This window comes from Pseudonaja textilis, chromosome 2 (genome assembly GCF_049901715.1).
Source record: "Pseudonaja textilis isolate UNSWEBS1 chromosome 2, rPseTex1.2, whole genome shotgun sequence".
Lineage (NCBI taxonomy): Eukaryota > Metazoa > Chordata > Lepidosauria > Squamata > Elapidae > Pseudonaja > Pseudonaja textilis.
The window spans coordinates 162,033,650-162,060,818 of record NC_141991.1 but is presented as its reverse complement, the minus strand read 5'-3'; the positions used below and the strand labels follow the sequence as shown (position 1 = coordinate 162,060,818).

Genomic DNA, 27,169 nt, shown 5'->3' with positions numbered 1-27,169 from the left:
ACAACAACAACAACAACAACAACAACAACAACAACAACCATATGTAAGGACAGGTTTCGTTCTTTTTTTCTCTTATTTGCAATCCTGATAAATGTCCTGCTTACACTATCCTTAGCTTAAAACAGTAATGGATTACCCTCAGGAAAAGAGAGAGGCAATGCTGCCTTGGAAACAATTATACAAGATAAACATGAGCCCACAATTGTTTTAATAATCAAAGGAAGGAAGGAAGGAAGGAAGGAGCTAATGGGTCAAGCAATTAAAAATGGCAGGCAGGAAGTTTGTACTTTCAGACTTGCAAGATTCTAATAATGTAGCCTTAAACTAAAGTAGATTTAGCTTATGTAGTTGAATTCCCCAGTCATGTCCTCATTAAAATGCAAAAATTTGATTCCCTCACCCCAAACAAGAGCATTAGGATTTCTGTCAAGATTGGATTATGGGAAGAAAGAGTTTGATTTTTTTTCTGCCACAGCATTATCGTTTCAGTCCACTATTATTTGAACTTATTGATGGACTTATAGTGTGGTCCTGCCTCAGATGATGAACCCCAACAGCACAATTTTCCTGTTCCCTCCTTTTTAAACACATTTCTTGTAATTATATAGTACCTTTTCTGTGTTCTGCACAGTAGTGGATTTTTAAGCTGTGCAGATGCAGATAGATAAACTCAACAAGACATCCATAACAAAGTACATTTATTGGTTCATCAGGTATCTTCATAATTCATATTTGTGATGAAGTTCTTCATTAATGACCAATCCTTTGTATATCTGCCTTGTAGTAAAAGATGGTTATCTCCGAACCCATCTCGTAATGATAGAAAGCAGCTGCCATGAGTTAGGGAGTTCAGGCAAAGTGAGTAAAATTCCCCCAACCCATCGAGGGTCAAATTAGTGATCAATCGGGATTACAGATGTGGCCATGTGACATGAACTACATTTCCCAGGATACCTTTAACTACATTTACAGATGTGGTAAGACCACACCTAGAGTACTTCATCCAGTTTTGGTCACCACATTATAAAAAAGATGTTGAGACTCTAGAAAAAGTACAGAGAAGAGCAACCAGGATGATTAGGGGGCTGGAGGCTAAAACATACAAGGAACGGTTGCAGGAACTAGGCTTGGCTAGTCTAGTAAAGAGAAGGACCAAGGGAGACATGATATCAGTCTTCCAATATTTGAGGGGCTGCCACAGAAAGGAAGAGGTCAAGCTATTTTCTAAAGCTCCTGTAGGCCAGACAAGGAATAATGGATAGAAACTGAACAAGGAGAGATTTAAGCTGGAAACAAGGAGAAACTTTCTGAAAATGAGAACAATCAACCAAGGAACAGCCTGCCTTCAGAAGTTGTGGAGGCGCCATCAGTTGAGACTTTCAAGAAGAGATTGGACTGCCATTTGTCAGAAATGGTGTAGGGTGTCCCGCTTGGGCGGGGGGTTGGACTAGATGACCTACAAGGTCCCTTCCAACTCCGATTATCTGTATTTACCATGATGCATTCCCTTAAGGGGACAGCTCATAATTCCTAAGTAACTATCCAATTCCCATAGACTGGCTGGACAGCACAGTACCCAATATAGACAGAAGAAGCAGTGAATAAACAGAATTATAAAGTGAAAATGCTGGCATCTATATACACCACCTAATATCATGGAGGAGGTAATAAGACTTATCTGAAGTAATTTTTGCCCATCTAAAAATGGAAAATTTATCAAAATGAATCATGGCCTTGATAAAATGCTACAGCATTCCATGTGTCCTTCACTCACTTTACCTCAGTAATCTTCGCAAAGAAACCTTCTAAGGGTGGAGGGGTGGGGGGTGGGACATTACTGAGGGAAATATAAGTAAAAATAAATTGACACGTTACCCATAATAACTCTCAAAGCAACAGGATTTTTTAATCCCCAATATTTTTACCAAGTACTCCATAGATATTTGAAAGTCTGAATCTGTATTTCAAAGACCTTGAATAATTGTTTGTTTGATTAAGCTCTACCAAGTAAGTGTCGAATCTTAGTAATCATACATATATAAATTTCCTCCAGGATGATCAGTCCCCAGGCTGGCCCTTCAGGTTTTCAGGGATGAACTCATTTTCCACTGTAATTGAATCCTCCCACTTCGCTGCTGGCAACTTCTGTTTCTTCCAAGTGAAAACTCTGGTTTCATTTCTGCTGTGATTCATTTGTTTGTTTTCTTAGCTACCACTAATATTATCAAGGGTCTTCTCCAGCAACCATGTTCAAAGTCATCAATATTCTTTCTACCCTGTTTCTTCCACAGAGGGTCACAAGGAAAGCTATTTCATACACGTCGTGGCATCTAAATATCTTTAACGCCTCCACATTGGATGCTAGCCTGAAAAATGTCTTGATTGCTATATCTTTACTCTGATATTGGATTCTCATTTCAATGTCTTGATAATCAGTTTTAAAGCTGTTTGCAGGACATGTTAATATCCATTTCATTTTCTTTTACATTTAATCATAGTCTCATGTTTTTTCACTGTGCTTCTTGACTTTTGTTATTAGAGCTTACAGATCATTTGCATTTTCAGCTATCTGTATTCAAAAATAACAGAATATCAGAGTTGGAAGGGAACTAAGAGGTTTTCTAGTCCAACCCCCTGCTCAAGCAGGAGACCCTATACCTGTGAAGGAGAACCTATGGCACACGTGCCAGAAGTGGCATGCAGAGCCATCTCTCTGGGCATGCCAGCCATCGCCAGTTGCTCTTCCAGGTTCTAGCACATGCCAGCCAGCTGGTCTTTGCATGTGTGGGGTGCCGGAAAACAGAAGAGCGTTAGAAATCAGCTGGCCAGCTGGTCTTCATGTACATTAGAAGCCAGAAGACCAGGTGGCCAGTGCACATGTGCATTCCAGGAGCTGCTCTTCTGGTTTTCGGCACGTGCACACACTCCCATTTCGGCATTCAGTGCCGAAAAGGTTAACTACCACTGTCCTATACCATTTCAGACAAGTTGTTTTCTAATATCTTCTTTAAAACCTCCAGTGGTGGAGTACCCACAACTTCTGAAGGCAAGTTGGTCCACTGATTAATTGTTCTTTCAGGAGATTTCTCCTTATTTCTAGGTTAATCCTCTCCTTGATTTGTTTCCATACATTGCTTTTTGTTCTTCCTTCAGATGCTTTGGAAAATAGGTTGAAACCCCCCGCCCCTTTCATAACTATGGAATATTCCACAGCTTCTCGTGCCTGGCAAGGTGAATGTTTTTCTATGATCAGTGAAGCACACATGTTGATTTTTTTTCCCCCTCTTTGGCTTTCTTTTCTCTTCATTATGCTCCAACAATAATAATCTCATGGTCCTAGGCCTTTTTAAAAACTAGTTTGAACTTCTGGCATCTCCTTTTCCATGTAAGGAAACAAATATAAGGAAATGATTGTTTCCATAGAAGGAAATAAATCTGTGTTGAATGATCATAAGTGTTATTTTGCTATTATGTGGAATTAAGGCTATTGTGTAATATTTTTCATACTCTGTTAAGGTTTTTTTTTTTTTTTTTGGTTACTGGTATGTAGACTGACTCTTTTCAATCTGTTGCACAATGTAAGTTCTCCAGATTTGTTGACATAGTTTCATTGGAACTTTTACTGATTCTTCTTCTGTTGCGTGTTATATTTCTATAGTTATTCCATAAGTTCTTATATTTTCCCAACTAGGTGATCACAAGAATGCCGATCTAACTTCATCTGCTAGTACTAGGGATTTTTGTAAAACAAGAAATCATTTCTAAAGTATTAATTACTTGGTGTCCTCCCGCATACCATTTCAAAATTGGAAACCCTTTCGGACTTCAGAGATCTTTTGCAAAACTGTTCCTGTTTTTCCACTGTTGTTTCCATGTCCCACATTCTTACAGATGTCATATTATTGCTTCTTGTCTCTTCTAGAAGATCTGAAGAGATATTTGTCTTTCATGACTTTAGCTTCTCTTCCCTTCTTTGCAATTTTCTTTGTTCTGACATCTAGTTTGGTTTCTTTTCACATCTGTACTTAACATTTTGTTTGATTTCATTCCATCATTCCTTCATTTCTCTATTAATGAGGTTTGGATTTCAAAGTGATCCTTGATGTACTCATTGAAAATGGAGGCTATATGCTCATTTACTAGAAATTAGTTGGCTTTGTTCTGATTTATTTTGACTTGTAACTTGTATATTAACTGTTTCATATTTTTGTTGATACAGCTGAGTTTTTCTACTTTTTTGTACCAATTATAAAGTTGATTTGAGTTCTGTATACTCCATCTTGTGTTGTCAATGTACACGGGTGTCATGCATAGGCTGTTTGAATAATATATTAGCAATGAAGAAATCACTGGATTGGCAGAAACTGGTAAGTAATTCTCCTGCTTAATTTCTGTTTTCAAAACCATACAAACCAAACAAAATTTTCTCCTCTAAGATCTCTTGCATGTTTCTGCTCTTTAAAGTTTTAGTCACTCATTTGCTTAGTCCACCCCAGTTTTCCTTCCCTAGAATATTTAATCTATTTCCTTTGTTGTTACCAGAAAACCATTTCTAAGTTCTGTCCTGCATTATTCCTTCTGCCTTTCTTGTTCTTGTTACTCCCTTTCAATTTGCGTCTTTGTTTGATTCTCTTCCCATAGGAAAGTTGCTTCCATTCCTGACTCCTGTTGTAATACACCTTTATTTAATCTTATAATTTTGTCTTATCTTCTGAACAGCTGTAGTCCCTTGCTCACTCAACTGCAATATTTCTTCCATTAGTGCCATTTGCTTGAACTAGTTGTAATCACATCTCCCACTTTTTACAAAACACAGCAGCAAAGTCAGGGCCATTCACCTTCATTTCTCCATGAATACAAAAATATTTTATTTCTATTTGTTACCTTCTCAAATGTCAAATGTATCGTTAATCCATGTGAATTCCACTGCAAACTCCTGTTGGTTTTCCCTGTTCACTTGATCAATGGCTTATAGCTATATTGGTGCCCAGAAAGTAATATAAAAATGAAGGAGAAGTTCCTATGGGATGATTCATATATGCATTTTCCCTAGCTGAGATTGTATTATTTGAAGAATGGGAGCTGAATATAGAAGTTATGATGACTTTTCTGGGGGTGGGGTGGGATATTGCCTTTAAGAAACGATGAAAACTCAGTAGTATTGGAGCTGTGATTGGCCTATTAATAGTAATAAACAAACCTTTAAGAAAGGTTTAGAAAAATAGATCTGGAAAGAACTGTATGTCCAAGGCTACATCATCATAGTAATATGTCCAACAGCTAGCCATAAAAGAAAACAAATAATAGAAGTGACATAATGAGCAGAAAAGCCCACATCACATAAGAAAATATTGTCACTAAATCACTGTGTTCAAGAGGGATTCTTCTTTCACCTCGATGGAAAGTATTATTTTATTCATACTCAATTTTTATGAGTCAACAGATTAAAGTGGGTTGTTCAAAGTGTCAAAACACACACACAAATACTATTTGAAGCCAACTTCACAATATGCAAGTATATACAAGTATATACGTAAGTATGCAAGTATTTTCTTTGAGCTACAGGAACAAGGTACCCTGAGCAGAAAAATGGCAAGGTATGAAGCTGCTGTCATTCAACTCCTCTTCCTACAGCAACTTTCTTTCCAATTCAAAATGTGTTTGAATGAACCCAGGGACAAGGGAGGTATGGGTTTATCCTTAACTAGAAATATAGGCTTACCAACTTTTCATCAACCTTGCAAGTTAGTCCAGACAAGAAATGCACCCAGATGAACTAATTCTACTTTGTTGTAAGGTTATGCTAACAGAATCTTACCAGTGTGAAAGTACATTTCTCCCCCATTGCCATTCAGTCCGAAAAATTAGAGAGGATCCAGGGGTGGGATTCTACCAGTTCGGCCCAGTTTGGGTGAACCAATAGCTCCAAGGATCAGCTGTGAGCAAACCGGTTTGCTCCGATGATCAGCTGTTGGGCCCACCCACCCTGGCTGTATTCTGTGCTTTATATCCTGGTTTTCAAGGTCAGCTGATTTACGCAGTACAGCGGATTGCTGCACGTCAGTTGTTTAACACACAGAGTTTGCTGGAGAAGGTCAGTACCAAATGCACGCATGCTCACCAAACCAGTTGTTACATTGGTTGAATCTCACCCCTAGGAGGATTCCTTCTGAGATGTTTGCAATACCCACTTTCCTGCTCTGGGCTAATCTGCCCCTTATCCAACTATTTCCCTGGCTTTGGCTCTTCTTCCTGTCTCTCAAGGTCATTTCCACATATCATTACATATTTGAACTTAAATCTTTCAAATTGAGTACATTTTAGAAATGATAGATTGCAGCCACTAAGCTCTGAGAGATGACATTCTAAAAAGGAGGAAACTATCAACCTAAGAATAGCAAATAAGGAAGAAATAATGGCAATGAGAAATAAATGTAAGTAGATACAGAATTTAAGAAGCAACAGAAAATAAGGGCAGAAATATAGGCTGGGCAGGATAGAATCTTTATATTTTGTAGATATATGTCAATAAGGAATAGGAACACGATAACCAACCATCAATTGTTTGAATTTCTGTTCAATGCTAATATGAAGAAGATGGAACTTATAATAGAATACATCTATGCCTGGGCAAAAGCAGACATCCACCTTAATGTACAGTGATCACCTCATTTATGAGCTTCTTCAAAGGCTCAGCACCTTGAGCTTCAATCTGATCCGTATTCATGCAAGAGGTATAAAACCGCACAGCTTTCTCCTTTGCTGAGCCATTAGTCGCAAGTTGTGGCTCCTCTGAACAAGAGAAAGAATTAAAATCAACAAGATCATTGGGAGATTATTTTTTGAAAAATGTGACACAACCCAAATTCCTTTCAACATGACAAGCTATAAAATGCATAGTGAAACACAGCTAAAATTCTGCCATTCCAATAATGGTGCTTTCTATTTCGATATGTGCTTCTTCAGCAATTTAATTTATTTTTAATCAACTTTAAGAGGTGGTATTTGAAAAGAAGAATCTGAGTGAAACCAATACATTGGTTTGGTTGGCTGGCAGAAATAACCCTTAATTTAAATCATGCTGTTTAAATTGTATTCAGTTTATTAAATCAAACCATATTAAGGTTATATCCATGAGTTCAACAGAAAACAGATGAGCATCTCCACATGCTTTTGCATTCATATGTCTGCTTTACTGCATTAGGACATAATGTACAATACTTTTATCCAACCATTTCCTATAGATGTGTTAGATTCCCATTTGCTTTTATTGGTCGGGGAATGGAGGTAATGACCCTTTCTCCAGCCATGGAAGGGGATCCATCTATAGTATATTTCCACATTCAGAAATGTAAGATGGCTTGATATTCAAGCCAGAAAAAAATGAGTCAATTAAAATTAAGGCTGTTATGTATTGTATATAGTGTATAGTTGTCAGTTGAAGTTCTCATTCTGGTCCTCTGTTGGAGCAGGAAAATACTCTCTCCTGATTGGTTGTTTGGCTGAACAGTTTCCTATAAAAGGAGCTGTGTCAGCCAGGGAGTTCAGTTGCCTCACAGGCAGTGTTGAATAAAGAGCTGTTAGAAATCACTCTGACCTCGCCTCCATTCTTCGCTCAGAACTTAACAAAGGCCATGGGGTATTTCAGGTTTCTTTTTCCTGAGGCTACTTATTTCAGTGGAATAAATAAATAAAATTAGGGGAAAAAAATAGAGCAAAGAAGGACCCAGCAAGAAAGAAAAATGCATGTGCGAAGAAGCACCATGAAGATACTATGGCTGCAGAAATCAAAGTTTGGTCATTGAATTAATTTGGTTCCATTGTGTTTACATAATTATCTTTCTTTTGAATATGGCTAAATATGACACATTGGATTCTACAAAAAGACCTCCAGAAATGTTATCTCATTATATGATGCTTTTACAGATGAAACTTTTGTATTAATTGGTAAGTTGATATGATACCATAGAGAAATGCAGTTGCTCTGGGACTTATTAAGTAGCGTACTTCTGGGAGGAAAAGTATCTGGCTTGATTTAAAAACTCACATGAGGGACCTATTTTGAGTTGTGATTGTCCCTGTTCTCTCTGAGGGGTCCTTGGTGCTCTCTGAGCTTGGTTGTTTTCTTGCAAGTGTTTCATTATTCAAACTAGGTAACATCCTCAGTTTGGGTAATGAAACATCTACAAGAAAACAACCAATGCTCAGAGAGCATTATTTCAACCCTGAACTACAAATATTCTTCTTTATCAGTCTGTTCTCTTTGCATTCAAAAAGAGTATCAAATTGACTTTTTTGAATTTGGCCTTTGGAATACTTTATGTTTTATTGGAGATCTTTTCCCATTTGAAAGTTCTCTTTTTGATTGTATTGAAATTGTTTTTTTTTTAAACTTAGATTAGATGGCTATCATTTTTCTTCAGCGGAAAGGAGCAAGAGAAACAGAAGCAGCAAAGATGGTAAATATGTAGAACTGAGAAAGGAAAACTCAAGAAAAAATTAGGTGAAGAGAGGAGAATATATGTTTCTTATAGGTAGGTAACTGGAAGAAATGATATATGGAAACTATGGGTTACTAGGGTCATTACAAATGGCTAACGAGAGACAGTACACTGCAAGGGGTTTCAGACCTGTTCATTCCACAGAACCTATTCATTAAAATCATGATCATCTTCATAATCACCATCCCAGAATCCCACGAGGACAAACTAGTGATAAAATTTGAGTTGAGTTTTTTTGTTGGTTGAATCTCTAACAGAACCCAATCACCTTTTTTTAACAGTCAAAAGAAAGAATATAACCCAGCAAGCAGTGGATGAATAAATGAATCATGCTTTGTGCATCAAACTTAACAACACTTGATGAAATAACGTAATCAAAAAGAAATCTCTAAAATTATGGTTTCACAGTCGAATATGACTAAGAATAAACCAAGATTTAAAGAATAAATAATAGATTCAAAAGAATAAACAGATTTAAACGGAATGCTTATAGAAAAGGATAGCTAAAAGTTCTTCTTACCCCTCCTTGGATATATTTAGAAAAAAAATTCGTTATATCAAAAGAATAGGAAATGTTATCTAGTGATACTTTTGCCAAATAAAAAATTACCATCTGAATTGCTTTTAAAATTGTTCTGTTGCAGGTTGTTATACCTGCAATTGGGCATATATGCAGTGGTGGTTGCAACCAGTTTGCTTTGCGAGCGCATGCAGCATTCAAAAAACACCCATTTTAAGCTTAAAAACTTATCTTCCATATCAGCACTGGTGAATAAAACAGCTGAGGCACGGCAATCTGCTGTGCTGCATGACTCAACTGAGCTAAAAAACCAAGGAAATATAGAGCAGGGAAGGGCAGGGGTGGGTGGGCAGGGTCAACTGCTCACCAGAACTACCGGTTCAGTAGAACTGGTGCAAACCGGTAGCAGCCCTGTTACACACTATATGTTCATTAATGCTATGACTACTGGCAGTCCTATTTAGAATATGTTCCGGGTCCTTGTGCCCCAGCCTCACCCCCGATATCTGCATAGGATTCTGACCATAGAAGTAACAATATGTATTGACCCTTTACCTAAAAGTTTCTTCATGATGAGATGATTTTCTTCCAAAAGTACATCAAACACATTCACTGAGGGTATATCAATGTCCAATGTGTTATTAGCCTCCCAGTTGCCACATGCATAATTGAAGAAGTCTTCACAAGGATCAATAGTGCCATTCTGAGCCTCCTGCAGTCTAGCCAGGAGCACAAGGCAGGATGCAGTAGTGCAGCTTTCTGGAAAAACATGGGAGGAGGAATTGTAAATTATCTTGCCTTTACTGAAAAGTATGTTTTATACTATAACCGCAGGAAAACTCATAGCATATATACATTTCTTTGTACAACTTTCTACATCAGGAAAAATAAAATTCCTTAGAGCACATAAGAGCCAGCTTAAAATCAGTGCCTGCAAGGCAGAACAGAGTTGATTTCTTGGTCTAGAATCTTAGATAAAGGAGGGGGAGGGGGAGAGAGAGGAAATGAAATTAAGATTGTGTTGAAATTCTTCCCTGCCTTCTAGGGTGTAATCTCTGGAGTGTGGGGTGGGGTGGGGAGGGTGGAAACTACTGAAGTATTCCATAAGGAGCAATTTGATTAATGGATGTTTTCCGTGTAATTTTTCCTTTGAATATTTTTGTTCTTTCTAGCTAAGTTCCACGTTGATCAGAAAAACGTAACTTATTCCCTTGGAATGTGCTTCCCAGAATTCCTTGAAAGTCACATGACATAAATCAGGCTAGATTACCTACCAATATATCTTACACCGTATCATGAATGGTAATATAAATGACTAAGCACAATCTACAATAGAATTTGCTATCATCTGTCTACTGCCTCCTCAAGGTCTTTCTTATATATTTTGGCCATGTATATTTAAGCTTCAGTAATGTTGTTTGGTTGATGAAGCATCAGAGAAATGGTAACTTCTAAAAGGTAGTAACAAAACTGAATATCTAGAGTTACACCAAGGAGAAATATTTACACTGAATCAGTGGTGAAATTCAATTTTTTTTACTACCGGTTCTGTGGGCGTGGCTTATTTGGTGGGCGTGGCTTGTGGTCATGTGACCAGGTGGGCATGGCCAACTCAATGTCACTCATATCAAGGGGTGCCTCACCTGGCCCCTCCCCTCCCAGCCATTCCTTGTCACCCAGCCTCAACTTAACTATAGTTCTCTAAAAATGTTGTTTACCTTTTTTGACTTTATTATCTGCATACTATAGATGTACTTTCATGGACCACTGAAAGGAGGAAATGCCTCACATGCTTTACTCAAGAGTGTGATAGGCAACAGGCTTTTAAGGGGCTGTCACAAAGAAAGGGGGACAATGTATTTTCCAAAGAAGCAGAAGGCAAACAAGAAGCAATGGATGGAAACTGAACAGAGAGAAGCAACCTAAAAGTAAGGAGAAACTTCCTAACAGTGAGAACAATTAACCAATGGAACTGCTTATTTCCAGAAGTTCTGCGTGCTCAATCACTGGAAGTTTTTAAGAAAAGACTGGACAGCCATTTCTCTGAAATGGTATAGGGTTCACCCCAAGGTCCCTTCTAAGTATTATTCTGACACCTTTCCCAGGATTTCTACTCAGAGTTTGGCATCCTCAGTTTTCTTGCCTGAGCTGGGGGTTGGACTAGAAGACCTCCAAGGTCCCTTTCAACATTTGTTAAACACATGTGTATTTTATGCTCTGGACTATTGACACTGAATGCATGCAAACCCTGAAAAATATGTGGTAGCCCTGGGCAAAAGAAAGGCAGAAAAATCACTCTAGGTATAGGGACAGTGTAAAATATTAACATATGATAAATAATGGAACAATTAAAAATAATAGCACAGAGTTTTATATCTCTCTCTCTCTTCCTATTTTTTTCTTTCTTTCTCTATCTCCCCCCCACTCTCTCTCTCATACATACACACGCACACAGAGCACTTAACAGACAAGCATTTTGGAAGCAACTCCTTTAAATTTCTTCAAGGCTTGAGTGGATTCCCCCACCCCCTCTGTCAGACCGTACTCCTTCTCACTCCAGCACTTTAACTCACAAGGGGAAAGCGATACTTGCAGCGTCCATGGGAAATCCTTGGAGAAGTTTTTAAAAGACCTGCTTCCAAAATGCATTTATTTTATGTTGCAAAAGTGCTCCAAGGCTCAATTCACCCCCACCCCCTCTGTCAGACTGCACTGTTTCTCACTCCCCACACTTTAACTCACACGGGAGAAGCGATACTTGCAGCGTCCATGCCTTTCTTCCTTTTCCCCGGGGAGAAAGAGGACGTGGGGAAGGGAGAGCGATCGCAAGTGAGCGACCGGGCGATTGGGTTGGGGGCGTGGCCAGCCAGGGATTGCCACCGGTTCGGTGACCCATGGCAAATAACCGCTACCGGTTCGCCCAAATAGGTGAATAGCACCTCTGCACTGAATACTTCATGAATATTTTAAGATATGCTGATGCTATGTTTTAGTATGACAATGCATTGTACAATAGTGGACTGTATTTTTAAAATTCAGTCTGTGCCCATTGCAGAGAGTCTGGGTGTAGGAATGAGGTTCCTGTGGCTAAACCTATTGAACCTTAGTGTCAAACTGTGTGAGCTGAGAGTACATCACTGATGTTCTCTTGCAGATACGTAGAGTATCACAGGAAAATATGACTAATTGTGTATTAAGTGCTTTCTACAAATGTATGTTGATATTAATGCTACCTTCACTGAGAAACTATGATAAATGGGAGGATCTTGGTATTTTCAAGAAGCAGTTTAAACATTAAGATATAAAAGTTTTCTGGGAGTTTTCTGGGAGTGTGGAAGTTGATAAGATTTCCGTAACACAATAATCACACTTGGCAAAAATATCTGCAACTTTTCTCACAATTCTGTGATCTTGGTTAGTAAAGATCTTTATTTATACAAATTATTATTCTAGTAAGTAAATATCAAAGCTCCTGATTCCCTCATTTTCCTTCTCATGCTGTCATGCTGCTCTGAATAATAGCCCAAAGGAAAGCTTATTTCAGTTTTTTGCTAACATTTCATCTATCAATCACTTCTAGAATCCCAACAAACTTCTGAACAGAATTATGCGTAGGATTACAATTTCCATACTTTTTAGTCATCATAACCACCCTAAAGCAACTTTATGAAGCAACTTCATATTTAGTTAAGCATTATTTTGTTCCCTCAATCTGACAAAATGGTTTCATCACTCATTTTTATGGTTAACCTGGAGAGAACTAATGATAAGGGAGAGTTTTCAAATGAGCAAACATGGAATAAGTAATAAAAAAGGAAAGCTCTAATACCTAGATCACATTTAATGATGGAGAAGAGAATGACTAACACAAGACCAATGACAGCAGCGAAGAGTAGAACATAAAGGAACAGGGATTTTCTTTGATGACATCTTCGTACAGTCCTTCTTGGGCCTTCATCACTCTGGAATCAGAGAAGCACAGCAACAAGTTATTTCCTTGGGTAGACAGGACCACAATAATTCTTACCCAGGAACCCAAATCAGGAGAAGTTTGAAGTCAGTTGAAAATCAGGTAACAAGTAGATGTGTCACAGATGATGAATGAATGAATAAATGGAGGAGGCCAAGAGTAGTAGTTCAGCATGAATTCTCTACACTCAAATATAAGAAGGGCAGTTATATAATAATCCTTCATTGAATACTATTTTCTATTCTAAAATATGATTGAATGGTTTAAAAACAATCATATTGCACTGATATTTAACATAACCAATATCAAGATTAACAAAAATGGCAAATATTTCACTGAATCATACAATTAGTATTTTCTATGAATACTTCAGATTTTCTAAGCAGAATCACTTCTTTTTTATTTGTGTGAATCTTATATGAATAGCAATATTCAGGACTTAGAATGTCAATTTTTAATTAAATGTGGCCTCTTATTTTTATCATTTTTCAGTGTTTGGGAACTCATTGCTTGTAGTGATGCCATTACAATATGACTGTATAACTAAACTGTCTAATTCATATTCTCTTTACAATGGTCCTTATGCAGGAGTGGGCTACTGTGCAGTTCAGAGAACCCCCAAATCCCACTCCTGGCTGACCCCGCCCACCCCACCCCTCCCAGGAATCCCCACGTAGCCCATTTTGGATGCAGGTAAGTGCAGAGTGCACATGGATGCTAGGGGAGGTCGAAAAATGGCCCTTCTGCAAGTTTGGGAAGGCTGGAAACAGGCCCATTTCCAGAGAAGCCTCCAGAGTCCGGGGAGGCCATTTTCACCCTCCCAGAGGCTTGAGGAAAACCTCCAGAGTCCAGGAAGGGCAAAAATGCCCCCTCCCTTGCTGTGGTGCAGGAAACTGACTAGGTCCCACCCACCCAGCAACCAAGCAGAGAACCCGTTGCTAAATTTTTTGAAGCCGACCCCTGTCCTTATGAGTCCATTTAGTTCACAAAGATGATCTTTTATTCTGGAAAGTTGAATTAGTGGTGGGATGATAGTATAAGTTTTTAAAGCAAATTGTAAACATTGTACAACTCTAACATACCAAATTTATCAACAAATGGGATATATTCTAAGGTCTTCAAAACTGGGGTTATTTAATGTGAAATGAAATGTTTTGGGTAAATAGGAGCATGGGTGGAAATAGAAATGGAAGTAAACAAATGCCAGAATGAAACAGTTTGGGTATGATGTAATGTAGTAAGTCAACAGAACTAAAGTGTCATAATATGGATAGAGATAATGGGAAATACATTTGAGGATTTTTAAATTCCTTTTCTTTTCTTTTTTTTAACTCTTTCGTACACTTCCTGTTCTCTAAAAATTGGATGATAGGGAACCTTACAAGCTCATACTTGAGCACTTAAAAATTAATACAACCTTGGGCATCACATGATATAGTCAGCAGCTACATGCACACCTGTCATATCAAATACTCCAGATGGAATGTGCATAACAACTTTCATAATTAAACTTTCATAACATCACCTCAAATCAATTTGCATATACTACTGAGAGTCTTCATCCATCGATCATTTTTAGAGAAGCAACCCTGTCAAATCTGTTGCCACAAAAGTGACAACCTGTTTTTATTAAAGTGGAGATTACAAAAACATGTGTCATAATCAATAAGTTGATCTCTAAAATGCAACCCACAGCAAGTATTAACACCTGGACAATCAAATTAAGAGAATCAGACTTGGTTGATTTTTAAGTAACTGACTTCCAGGAAACACCAAGGCTGCAAGCTAGACTGGAAAGCAGCTAACCCTGATTTGTGTTGATGGCAGCCTGATGGCTGACCAATTCATGGACACAGGCATGGGAATGGAATGTGAACACCCCCAGAGAGGCGCCAAACTTTAGAACTGTTACCAAAACAGCTACAAATTTGAACCTTATTGGACACTCACAAGATAATCATGGGGAGGGCTTGGTGGAAAGGAAAATTACCTCAGATCTGGGTTTGCTCACACTGTAACCACTTGGCTTTAGTAAAAATATGTCTTTCACTTCAAATGGAGTCAACGGTCTTACTTTCCTAAATGCTCAAGCTGGGGTACATCTTACAGGGAAGTCCAATCATCATCATCATTATCATCATCATCATCATCTCAGAAGGCAAACCAAACAGGTTTATGAAGTTATCAAATATTGTACTCTCCTTTAAAAAGGGTATTATTGATGTACCTAATTGCTTTATAGGGCATAGTCCTGAAAATGATTAACTAAACTTTATATCTATATAAAGTACTGCACACAGTACTCCCATAGTTCTAACAAGAAAACAAAATGGATGTCTCCATGAAATCACTGGCAGATGAGCTTAATTTGGAGACTTGGTTCACTATGAAAAGAAATTAAATGGAAGGCATGCACTTGCAAAGGACCCTGTGTTTTTTAGAGCTACTGCAAATACATCTGTGTTTTTCAACATCAGCAACTTCAAGATTTGTGGAGGTTCTTGGGGTGGAAGTCCACACAACCTGAAATTGCTGGGGTTGAGAAACAGCAGCTTACAGCCAGTGGTGGGCTTCAAATTTTTTAACAACCAGTTCACTGCCCTAATGACTGGATGGGCGGGCGTGACTGGATGGGCATGGCCAGGGGTATGGCCAGTGGATGTGACAGCATTCAGTCTCCTGCAGCACTCTGCCAGTCAAAACGGGGCACGAGGGTTAATTATAAAATGTGGGCTTTGCTTTATGACATCCAGATTCAACAAGCAAGGGGTGTGAACTGCACAGAAAATACATTTTTATTTGGTTATGAAGAAATATCCCCAAAATCAGATATACACTAAATGTAGACTGACTTTTAGCTACACATCTTCCCAGCAAACAGCAAATGTTGAAGCTTCAAGTAAAGAGGATTTATTTTAGGATAAGTAACCAGCATTTGCATGTTGGAGGTTCCTAAAGGAATGCAGGGAAACTGTATTTTAAAGAACATTTGATGGAGGAGTGCAGAGAATAGCCCTTTTCTGCCTGAGGTGATAAAGACATAGCACCAATCAAAACACTATTTGTGAAGCAACTGATCAACACTGACAAGGTAATCCACTGGTATATGAAAATAAGAGCAAACTCCACTCCCTTCTAGTACTGATGATGTTAGCTAGTTTGGTAATGAAACATCTGCAAGAAAACCATCAAGCTCAGAGAGCACCAAGGGCCCCGCAGTTCAACCCTGAGCTATAAATATTCTCTTCTATCAATGAACACCTTTTGGTTAAAGAGACTCAGAGCCTGCCTCATATGAGATGGCTCCCAGTGGATTTCATTCTAAATCTTGGTATCATTTCTATAAATAAGGAATGTAGAATTATAATGGCTGAGTATTTGATCCTTCATACATCAAAAAATACAAAGCTAAGGGATAAACAAATGAAAAACAGATGTGAAAAAAGAAAAGGCTCGGGAAAGAAAAAGAGTGAAAGATTGAATGGACTTCAATCCCCAGAATTCCTCAGGCAGCATAAAGTTCACCCATCTTAAACTTGCCAAGACTGAAACACGCTGATCTACAGATAGGGATTTTTCCATTCCTCTTTTACTGATTCTTACTTACTTATGAGTAATCATAATGCAAAATCCTCACTTCCACCTCATCTCATTCCCTGAATAACCTGCCTTCCAGCTGTGTTCTCCTGTGGATAGGGCAACAAAAGAAGACCATGTGACTTCCAGTTTTAAAAAAGTTCAGTTAGACCTTCCAACTTCTCAGTGGGGTGGGGGGGGGGAGATCGCATGAAGTTGGAAGGTCTGACTGAACTTTTTTAAAAACTGGTGGTCACATGGTCTTCTTTTGGGCTGCAGGGGGTGTCAGCCTCCCAGCTGATCTGCACCGCAGGTTCATTCACTGCCTCCCAGCTGATCAGTGCAGCTCCCAGTCATGCTCCTGCAGCTTACCCACCCTGAATAGCAATCCCAGGGGGTGGGGGGGCACAGAGGGGCATGGGGGTGTGGGAGAAGAGTTCGGGGGGCAGGGCGAGCCAGTGGTGGGATTTGCTGGTTCACCAAACTGTGCAGAATCTTAACAACCGGTTCGCCTCAACCATTGAGAACCGGCTCTAGCCCACCTCTGCTTACGGCATAAGTAGAGGGAAAACAACATGTACACAGATGTGTAGCTAAAGGTCAGTTTACATTTAGTGACTTTGAGGATGTTTCTTCATAACCAAACAAAAGTGTATTTTCTGTGCAGTTCACACCTCTTGCCCACTGAATCTGGATGTCACAAAGCAAAGCCCACATTTTGTAATTAACCCCCATGCCCCGTTTTGACTGGCAGAATGCTGCAGGAGACTGAGTGCTGTTACACATCCTGGCCATGCTCACCCAGCCACACCCATCCAGCCATGCCCACCTCGCCATGCCCACCCAGTCAGTCATTAGGGCAGAGAACCAGTTGTTAAAAAATTTGAAGCCACCACTGCATGTACAGATTAATGAAAGTGCAGCAAAGGATATGCTGGCCCAAATTTGCCAACAACAAACATACCTCACAGTTACCTGTATGAATCACTGCTAGTATAATACGGAGGTCAGAATGAAGTACTTGAATCTTATAGGCCTGACTCCTTTACAGTCTGTCCTACCACATATAATGCCTGTCTTTTTTTAAAAGAATAAAATCAATAATTAAATTATTTTGCCATTTTGGCAATTGTCTCAAACCCATGGTAATTCTTCCAAGTCAGAAACTCAAAGCACTTTCATTAATATTTTGAACTGAAAGGGATAGACTATATGACTTTCAGCATGATTTTCTGCCAAGTTAGATGTAGTGTTTAAGGTGTTGGCTTAGAAACCAGGACACTATGAGGTCTAGTCCTTCCCTAGCCATGAAAGCCTTCTGGGTGACTTTGGGACAGTCACTCACTCTCAGTTAAACTTACCTCACTGGACTGTTGTGGGTTAAACAGAAAGAAATATTATGTATCTTCACTGCCTTGAGTTATTTATAAAAAATATTTTTCATACAGAACTAAATTAGCATCCTGAATATTTTAGGGCAGAAACTGCAGAGTCTTACTCCTTTTTTCTAACAATTTTTCTATGAAGTAGCAAAGAGCTGAACCTTTTCATAGATAATGGAGAAACTTGGAACAGTCTGTTTACCAAACCATCTCCTGAACATTTGTCAGCTTGTAAACCAACCATCACGATTATTTTTACATAATTCTATTATTTTCTAGAGCTGAAATCTGAATTCAGCATATCGCATTGTGCTACGTATTGTTTCTGCAGATATAAGTCTGTTTGATATAATCATAGAGAGAGTGGCAGATGACAAAGGAGGAAAACTATTATTGTATGCAGACAGCAAGCCCAAGACCCATCTAGAACCTTCAGCCACATAATCACTTCCATTCAGCAGGTTCTCACCAGTTCTGGAGAACCAGTAGCGGAAATTTTGAGTAGTTCGGAGAACTGCAAATACCACCTCTGACTGGAGATTTTACAATATCTTTCCCCTGCTATGCCCACCAAGCCATGCCCACAGAACCAGTAGTAAAAAAATTTGAATCCCACCACTGCTTCCAGGTCATCCTCAACTCTTGCCATTGTATGCAGGCCTATAAAGCAAGGATAGCCAGATCCCTGGAATAAAAGATTCAGGGAAAAGATTTGGAAGAACCACTTTCTGGGGTTCTTGGTGTAACCAAGGTTAAATCAGCAGATGGAAGCAGCCTACAATAGTACTTGGATCATATATGTATGATAATCTTCAATTTAGTGATCTCTATAGGAGTTGGAGCTGAAACATTTGGTATTCCCAACTGTTAGGATGGGATTGGGAAGTTTGGGGCATGTCATTCTAAAGGGACCTATTTTATCATATTCGGTTCTAAAACAATGACAAAGGTAGTAAGGAGCTTTCTTACATTTTTTTATTTGGAGCTAGGCCAAAACAAAACTTAGTTAGCTGTATTAAAGAAAACATGGCAGAATTAACATAAGGTGCAAACAATATGTAATTATATCTAATTTCCAAGTCAAAGTAACTTTAGTATATATGTAGCCTTAGGTGTTAACAACAGTTCATCAAAGCAAATCCATTGTACAGAAATATTCTTCACTTTATTAAATGTTGTGCAACATTTCCAATTAATTTAAAAAAGGAATGTCATACATGTAAAAATCAGCTGTTTTCTCATTTTTTGAAGTCTGTATCATTATGTGAAATCTGAACTTTGCAGCTCAGTGTTAGTTTTGGTATTCTGTAAAATGACAAGGTTAAGTTTTTTGGACACAAAATTCTCCATAAAATTCCACTTTTGATCAGAAGTTAGGAGCTCTGCCCATGCCAAATGTTATTCTTGCTTTAATAAATCACCTTGGCAGGAAAAGAGTAAAGAGAATGCTGGATTCAATAATGTCAGATTTGTTCTCTAACTGGAATGTCCTTTACAATCAGATTGTCATTGGTTATATCAAATATTGTACCTCAGAAATGATGCTAGAAGAGAATTGGAAAAATATGTGTTATTTTAATTATTTATTTGTGTTCTGTTGCCTGGACCCCTTTTACTGTTCTGTCCTTTAATTACTAGCTGAATATAAAGGCAGACAGATTAAACTCTACAAAGGCTTCCATACAAAGTTTCTTTATTGATTTATCAGGTATCCTCATATATAACTCACGGTTATGTCGAGATTCATCTCAGTGTTCAAATCTTTGCATAGCTGAATTCATAGTGTAAAAGGATAGTGCTCTTTTCATCCCCACAATGAAGGATCAAGGGGGTGAGGCAACAGCACGCTGCTGGGGTCCAGGCAAGAGTGAAGCAACCTCCCCCAACCCACCAAGGGTCAATTCAGTGACCAATCAGGATTACACATGTGACCACATGACATGGACTACATTTCCCAGGGTACCTTAACTACATTTACCATGAAGGGGACAGCTCCCAATTCCTAACTAACTATAAACTGCCTGGACAGCACAATTTGCTTTACTATTTCCCCTCTCTCATCATTAGAAGTTGTGGTATGGGAAGAATATACAGTATTTTGTCAAACTTGTTTATAGGATAGCTTTAAAGATTTGTTTTGTTTTGTTTTGTTTAAGGAACAGATGAATAAATTAATCTCATGAACTCTGCTGCTTTTTACTCCCAAGCATTAGTTCTAATTCCTTGTTATTCTTCTTTCCTTTGCCCAAAAGCCCATTAATGTTGTTTTGAGTTTTGCCATATGTATTTCTCATCACATGATCTAATTTCATTCTCAATGTTTACATTCTCATAATATTGAGCATATAAAAACTCCAAGAATATTTTTAGAAGATCTATGAATTAATACTAAAGACAAATCAAGTTGACATGCATTTGTCCAAATAGTCACCAGGAACTAAGCCTGTCACCATGACACAATGCTCTGTGAAATTTGGCAAACATAATACTCAACAGTGATCTGGCCTATGTTAAAATGTTCTTCTGTTTTAGCTAAAAAGAAAACAGACATTGAAGTGTGTGGTTCATAAGTCCCTATTGTAAATCCTATGGTATTTAGCATTTTCTTATGCTGTAATTCATGCACATTTCAATCTGTTCTGATTTAAAAGATTTAGAAGTTGTTTATACTTTTCCGACAGGAGGAAGACAACTATTTTTTCCAGTTTGGCTTCAAAACTGGGAACCGGGCAAAATAGGCTGTCCCATGGATAAAAACACAGGGGTAAGTGATATGCATTTTATCATCAAAAAAGTGTTCATTGCAACATATGTTATTAAATAATTAACCTAAAGTGAGTTATCTAAGTAACAAGCACACAAAAAATGTCATCAAGTTTGTATTTGTTTGTATATTTCTTAAGGACAATCTCTACCACTTGCAATTCATCTTACTTTAAAATGTGTTTAGCTTAAACAAATCCAGCACAACATATACAAGTGGGGGTGGGGTGGAGGTCAACTATTGTAAATGAAAATATCTGACAAGCCAATATCAGTGCAGCCAGACATTCCCCCACAAAAGTTGATTCATTACATTACATATCATTACATTTCAAAAAGAATTGTAGATAACACTTGTTGGAATGTTGTTCAATATTTAGGAAATGACTACACATCTGCAGTGGACTAAGTAGAGAATATTAAAAATTCAATTCCCTAAAAAGACATAATTGTTATTCGGTGGAGCATGGGGAAATGGATATCACCACGTGGAAACAGTGTCCTACATTCGTTTTCATATATATATATATTTATATACAAATTTTGTTGCAGAGGAAGCCTTTGTATGAATGCCCTATGTTTAATTTCTAAAAATAGATATGTTGCTGCTATATACTGAAAGTTTTTAATGTGTAATTTCGTCTCCCCAATCCTGAGTCTGGCTGTAAATAATCTTGGATCCAAGCTTAAAAAAAAACCTGTCTGCTTTCTGAACTGATAATTTCTCTATCTTAGAGAGCTAAGTCTGGCATAAAAAAACGGATATACACACAAAAACACAAACACAAGTTCCATTTTAGCTGGTAAAAATGTGTGTGGTGGTAGTGATAGAGATAGAGTGTATCTTTTCATTCTTAATATCAGGAGCGACTTAGCAACACATCTTTTAGTTCTCAAATTAAACCATCTAATACCTGAGAAGATAAATGCCTAAAATGAGGTGAGCAAAGAGGGAGAAAAGTGGGCTCCATCCTACCTGTGGAGTTGTCCTCATGATTTCACTTTTGAATTCTTTGCAAAACTTCTCTCTTTCTGCGGGTCCTTTACTCCACCTTCTCCTTAGGGGCTAGCAAAGTATATCATTTCAGAGCAGAGACCAAGCTTTCTGCTTCTTCTCTGGCTGGAGGCATGACAGAGGAGGAGATGGAGGAGGAGTGGCAGGGAAACTGGTCAAAATAACATCCCTGAAGGAAAAAGAAGCGGATAACTTTCCCACCCACTTCTTTGTATCATGCTTTCCTCCTGGAATGTGCAATTCAAACACACTTTTTACTCCTTGGAATGGAACGTGTATCTTTTCCCTCCAGTGACTGCACAGTAACTTCATTGCCTGCAATGGTTTTACAACTGCAGCCTCCGGCTGTCACTTTGCTGTTCAATCCCCCCCCCCCTCAGGGATATTATCTCTTCCTCACATGCATATGGAGACACACCCAATGCTAGAATCCAACTGTTTTAATCCCACTTGATATTCAATCCAAAATTTGCCCTCACAATTGTCCTGCTTCTGCCTTTTACCCATTTTGCCATAACTTTGCATGCCTCCTTTGATTGGAGATATTTTCTGCACACCGCCTGTTTCAACTTGCCGTGCTGGGCCCTCAGGCTTCTGTTAATACGAAGGTAGAAATAAATAATGCAAGCTTTGACTTCCACTGATCCTTCTCCTTTTTCTCCCCAATTCCTAAATGTATTTCAGTGACTAACATTAGCACAATATTTTCTTTCTGTTAATAGAATGTTCATAAACCTCTTTTGAAATATGCAGCCATCCAAATGTTAGACTTTATTATAATATTAGTCTGGTAAGCTCCTTCTCACTGGAAAGCACCCTTGGATAGAAATGTTGTGGCACAAAAAGTGAATGCCTAATTGTCCTTTTGTCAACTGCTTTCTTCAAGCTCCTTCTTGAGGGAGCATTGAAGATGTTACCTAGTCTGGTAATGAAATCTCCAAAAGCAAACCACCAAGGATTCTCTTCTTTCTTGTCATCTCATTTCTTAACCCATGATTACACAAAGAAATGTTAGAATGGAAGTTATTGTTCGTTGCTCCTAAATATCTCTCTCTGGAGAACATGGCAATGGAGAACATGCCATCAGACTCCCTTCACATATGGCTACAGTGTAACTTGCAAATTCAGCCTAATTAGGTCTGAAATTTTCTGCCCTCAGTAACTCTGCCCAATAATTCTGTATTTTGGGAGGAAATTTGGTTTTTTTTTTTAAAGAAAAAAATGTTTGTTTGCTTATGAGATTTAGAAGCCACTAGACTCCAGAACAACTCTGAGAACTTTATCCTATGAAAATAGAAATCAATAAAAAGGTTGTATGAGTTTGGGCAAATAACACTTCCTATATTCTCCATATAACATTATATAGGACACACCCCCAGACATTTTATCCTGAATTGCACATTGAGAGTAGCATTCTTACAATAATGAGATAAGGATTATTACGAAATACAGCTGGGTTTCCAGTTGGCTGAAAGAGGAGGAGGAAAAGTTGTTTCTTGAATATGCTGAGAAAAAAAGGTTTTTTATTTTCCTCCTTAGCATGGTATTTTTCTATGAAGTTTCTTCATATATTCCAATTATACAGACTTCCATCTGATGCAAGTAGAGATAAGTCCAGAAAAAAATAGGGTTTTCTGTTATTGAAGTAGCACGTATATCCTAAGATATAGGATACACCCATTGCTGAACCTCCAATAAGGGCTTTATACTAACTCAGTATTAGCTTCAAATCTCAACAAATGAATTAGGGGATAAAGACTATTTAATTCTGACTCTGCGTCATCAACCACAGGAAAAGTTTTTGTAAATGTTTCCACGTTGGTCTGACGCACTTGTTTCTGCTTCAGGTTTTACTCTGTTTTTTCTTTATGAACATTTTTCCTTACTCTTTTTAAAAAAAATAATTGTACTGGTTTTTAAAGACAAACAAAAACAAACAAAACATAAAAAACATCTTTCATAAATATACAAGCAGTGTGTCGGTTGGTTTACCAATTTTTTGTGCATCCATTTCGTAGTCTCAATTACAGTTACATTGCATGAAAACTCATATTATCAATCAAAAATTAAATACCCTAGTATCACTATTAAACAATCATTTGACTATAATTTTATTCATTCATACTTTGCAAGATAACTATAATTTACTTAGTTTATTTTATAACAATTCATATAATCCTACCAAATCTATCCTAAAAACATTTTATAGATATGATATCAAAAAAGAAAAATATATATATATATATTTATATATTCATTATTTTCTAAAATTCTAGATATTCTATTATTGTATTTTATCATATAACCATTGATAGAAAAGGTCCCAAATTTTATAAAATTGTTTATCCTTTTGTTCTCCAATTTCAAATGTCAATCTCTCATTTCAGCACATTCCAATACTTTCTTAATAATTTCCTCCTGCGATGGTATTTTCTCATTTTTCCAATTTTTAGCAAATACAATCCTAGCTGCTGTTAATACATTTACAATCAGGTATTTCAAATCTTTACTATATGTGTCAAGTAAAATTCCCAATAAAAAAATCTCTGGTTTCAAGTTTATGTGTTTCTTTGTCATTTTTTCCAGCCACATGCGAATTTTAGTCCAATATTTTCTAGGGTCCTCGCAAGTTCACCACATATGGTAATATGAACCAGGTTTCTGATGACATTTCCAACATTTTTCAGATTTATTCTTGGACATTCTTGCTATTCTTGTCAGGGGAAAATGCCATCTGTAAAACATCTTATACAAATTTTCTTTATATGCTGTTGACATTGTCATTTTATAATTTTGAGACCACAATTTTTGCCATTTCTCTAAATCAATCCCATATCCAAAATTCTTCCCCCAAGCAATTATAGCTTCTTTAACTTGTTCTTCCTCTAGTTTAATTTCCAATAAATAACCATATAATTTTTTAATCACCTTTTCATCAGTACTGGTCAAAATCTTATCTAAATCAGTCAATTTATCATAAAATCCTTCTGTTTTAAAATCCTCATCATACCTTGAGTGTATTTGCACATATGAAAACCAATTCATCTTTATACCTTGTTCCTCTAAATTTTGCATCGATTTAAGTTCACCCTTTTCATCCAATATTTCCCCACATCTAACTGTTTGTTCCTTCTTGTATATTATAGGATAGGAAAATGCTTCAATAGTCGATAACCAAACTGGAATTTTCAAATAACATTGTCTTTTAATCTTCTCCCAATTTAACCACAAAGACTCCCGTATATGATGTCTTCTAAAACAGCCCTGTGTTTTAGTTCCCTTATACCATAAAAAAGCATGCCAGCCCAACAACAAATCATGTCCTTCTAGTGTCAACAATCTAGTCTTTCTTAATGTTATCCATTCCTTAACCCACATCAAATTTGTAGCTTGGTAATACAACTCCCAATTAGGCAAACCAAATCCTCCTCTAATTCTAGCATCTTGTAAAAGTTTTAACTTTATTCTCGCTTTCTTGCCTTGCCATACATACTTCAACACAATTTTATCTTCTTTTTTGTCCTTTCCATTTAATTGTCATTAGATTATGGTCTGCCCAAATACTTGTTTCAATGTTTGTTTCTTGAATGTTAGGTATTAGTTCTGTTGAGGTCCAAATCATATCTATTCTGGACCATAATGAATGTCTATTTGAGTAAAAAGTACATTGTTTAATTTTAGCATTTCTTTCTCTCCATATATCTTTTAAATTTAATTCATCTATCATTTTAAAAAAGGATTTAGGGAGAGTCTTTCTGTTTTGCTTTGTTGTTGTTGCTGTATAGTCCAGTTTATTGTCTATGATTCCATTGAAATCTCCCATCATAACTATATTAACATAGTCCAGTCCGATTATTTTCATGTGTAATTTTTTGTAAAATTCTTCTTGTTTATCATTCAGGGCATAAATTGCAATCAAGAGTGTTTTCATATTATTGTCCATTATTTCCACCATTACTACTCTTCCATCTTCATCAATTTTGCTGGGATAGTCTCTTTAATGTATAAAACCACTCCTCTTTTCTTACATTCAGTCAAAGAAGTGATTATTTTCCCTAATTTTGGCTGTACCAACAATTGTTCATATTGTTTTTTAATATGTACTTCTTGTAGACAAATTATATAAAATTTTAATTTCTCTAATTTATGAAAAATTTTCCTTCTTTTAACAGCTGAGTTAAGTCCATTTATATTCATTGTAATCAGTTTTTTCTCTTCCATAGTTATATTTTGTATTTAGGTTTGGCAGCTCTTGTAGATTTTGGTTCACGTTGTTCTTGGATCTCCACCTGTCCACCTACTGCGCCTTCTTCTTTTTCAATCCCCATTTGGTCCTCTTGAAATTCAATTAGTGAAATCTCTTTTTCTACCTCTTCCTCTCTCCTTCCAAAAAATTCTGCGTAGAATAATTCTGCTTTCTCGATTGGATTAATTCTGTGTCTCCATTCTTGCCATGTAAACATCAGTCCTTCTGGAATCAGCCATCTATAATTCACCTCTTTTTTCAATAACATTTTAGTCAGGAATCGATATTCTCTTCTCATCTCTCTCACTCTTCTAGGTATTTGTTTTAAGACCACAATCTCTTTGCCTTTGTATTTCAATGTTTTCTCTCTTGCCACTTGTAATATTTGTGTTTTAATGGCTTTTTTTTGTAAATCTGATATGAACTTCTCTTAGTAGATTATTTCTCATCGCATATCTTGTAAAAACTTGGTATACCTCGTCTACTCCATCCATCATCTTTTCCTCTGTTATTTCCAAGGCTTCAGCCAATATTTCTATCATTATCGCAGCTAGATTTTGTCCTTTTTCTTCCTCTATATTTTGAAATCTGAGATAGAATTCTGATCTGTCCATCTCCCACTTCAGCATCCCACTTTTATCTTGTTCAACCACTGTTAATCTACTGTCAATGCTTCCAATCTTCTCGTCTCTTTGTTTATCTTCTTCTTCAATTTTTTGGAATCGCTCATCATATTTCGCCATCATTTGTTGAATATTTTCAATTTTTTCATCAGTATTCCCTGTTCTCTGTTCTTTGTTCTTTGTTCAATATTCTCTATTCTCTTTTCAATGGTGTCTGATTTTATTTTGAGATCTTGGATTCCTTGCATAATCATCTGTAAGGTCACTTTTTCTAGTTCTTTATCTTGCTTTAACATTGTCTGAATTAAACGTTGTCCTCCAGATGGTGGGGAGGCGGAAGTAGAAGTTGAAGCGCCAGAAGGTATGAGTTTCCTACTCATTTTGAACGTCGAAATCTTCAAATTCAAGCAGCCAATTATAATCCAAAATGGAAGATAAAGGTGGTAGAAAGTAAAAGGCCCAATGGTAGTGAAAAAAAAGGAAATAAAAATTCTTCAGGTTCTTCTGAACCTTAATCCAATTATGAAATGGTCAATTGTAATCCAAGATAAAAAATAAAAATAAGAGGAAGAA

General features: G+C 37.3%; 1 protein-coding gene across 3 annotated transcripts in view; it reads right to left on the bottom strand.

Annotated features, from left to right (window-relative positions):
- The window catches only part of KEL (Kell metallo-endopeptidase (Kell blood group)), a 45,328-nt gene extending 23,239 nt beyond the window's left edge, over positions 1-22,089 (bottom strand). Inside the window, exons 1-4 of one of the 3 annotated variants that reach the window (XM_026720688.2) lie at positions 21,689-22,089; positions 12,851-12,983; positions 9,577-9,780; positions 6,668-6,792 (exon numbers count right to left, since the gene is read on the bottom strand). In XM_026720688.2, the coding sequence (XP_026576473.1) occupies positions 6,668-6,792; positions 9,577-9,780; positions 12,851-12,983; positions 21,689-21,706 (480 nt within the window). In that variant the 5' untranslated portion in view covers positions 21,707-22,089. The remainder of the gene's footprint in view (positions 1-6,667; positions 6,793-9,576; positions 9,781-12,850; positions 12,984-21,688) is intronic. The other 2 variants (XM_087926277.1, XM_087926278.1) reach the window with 2 other exon arrangements.
- Positions 22,090-27,169: the final 5,080 nt, after the last annotated feature.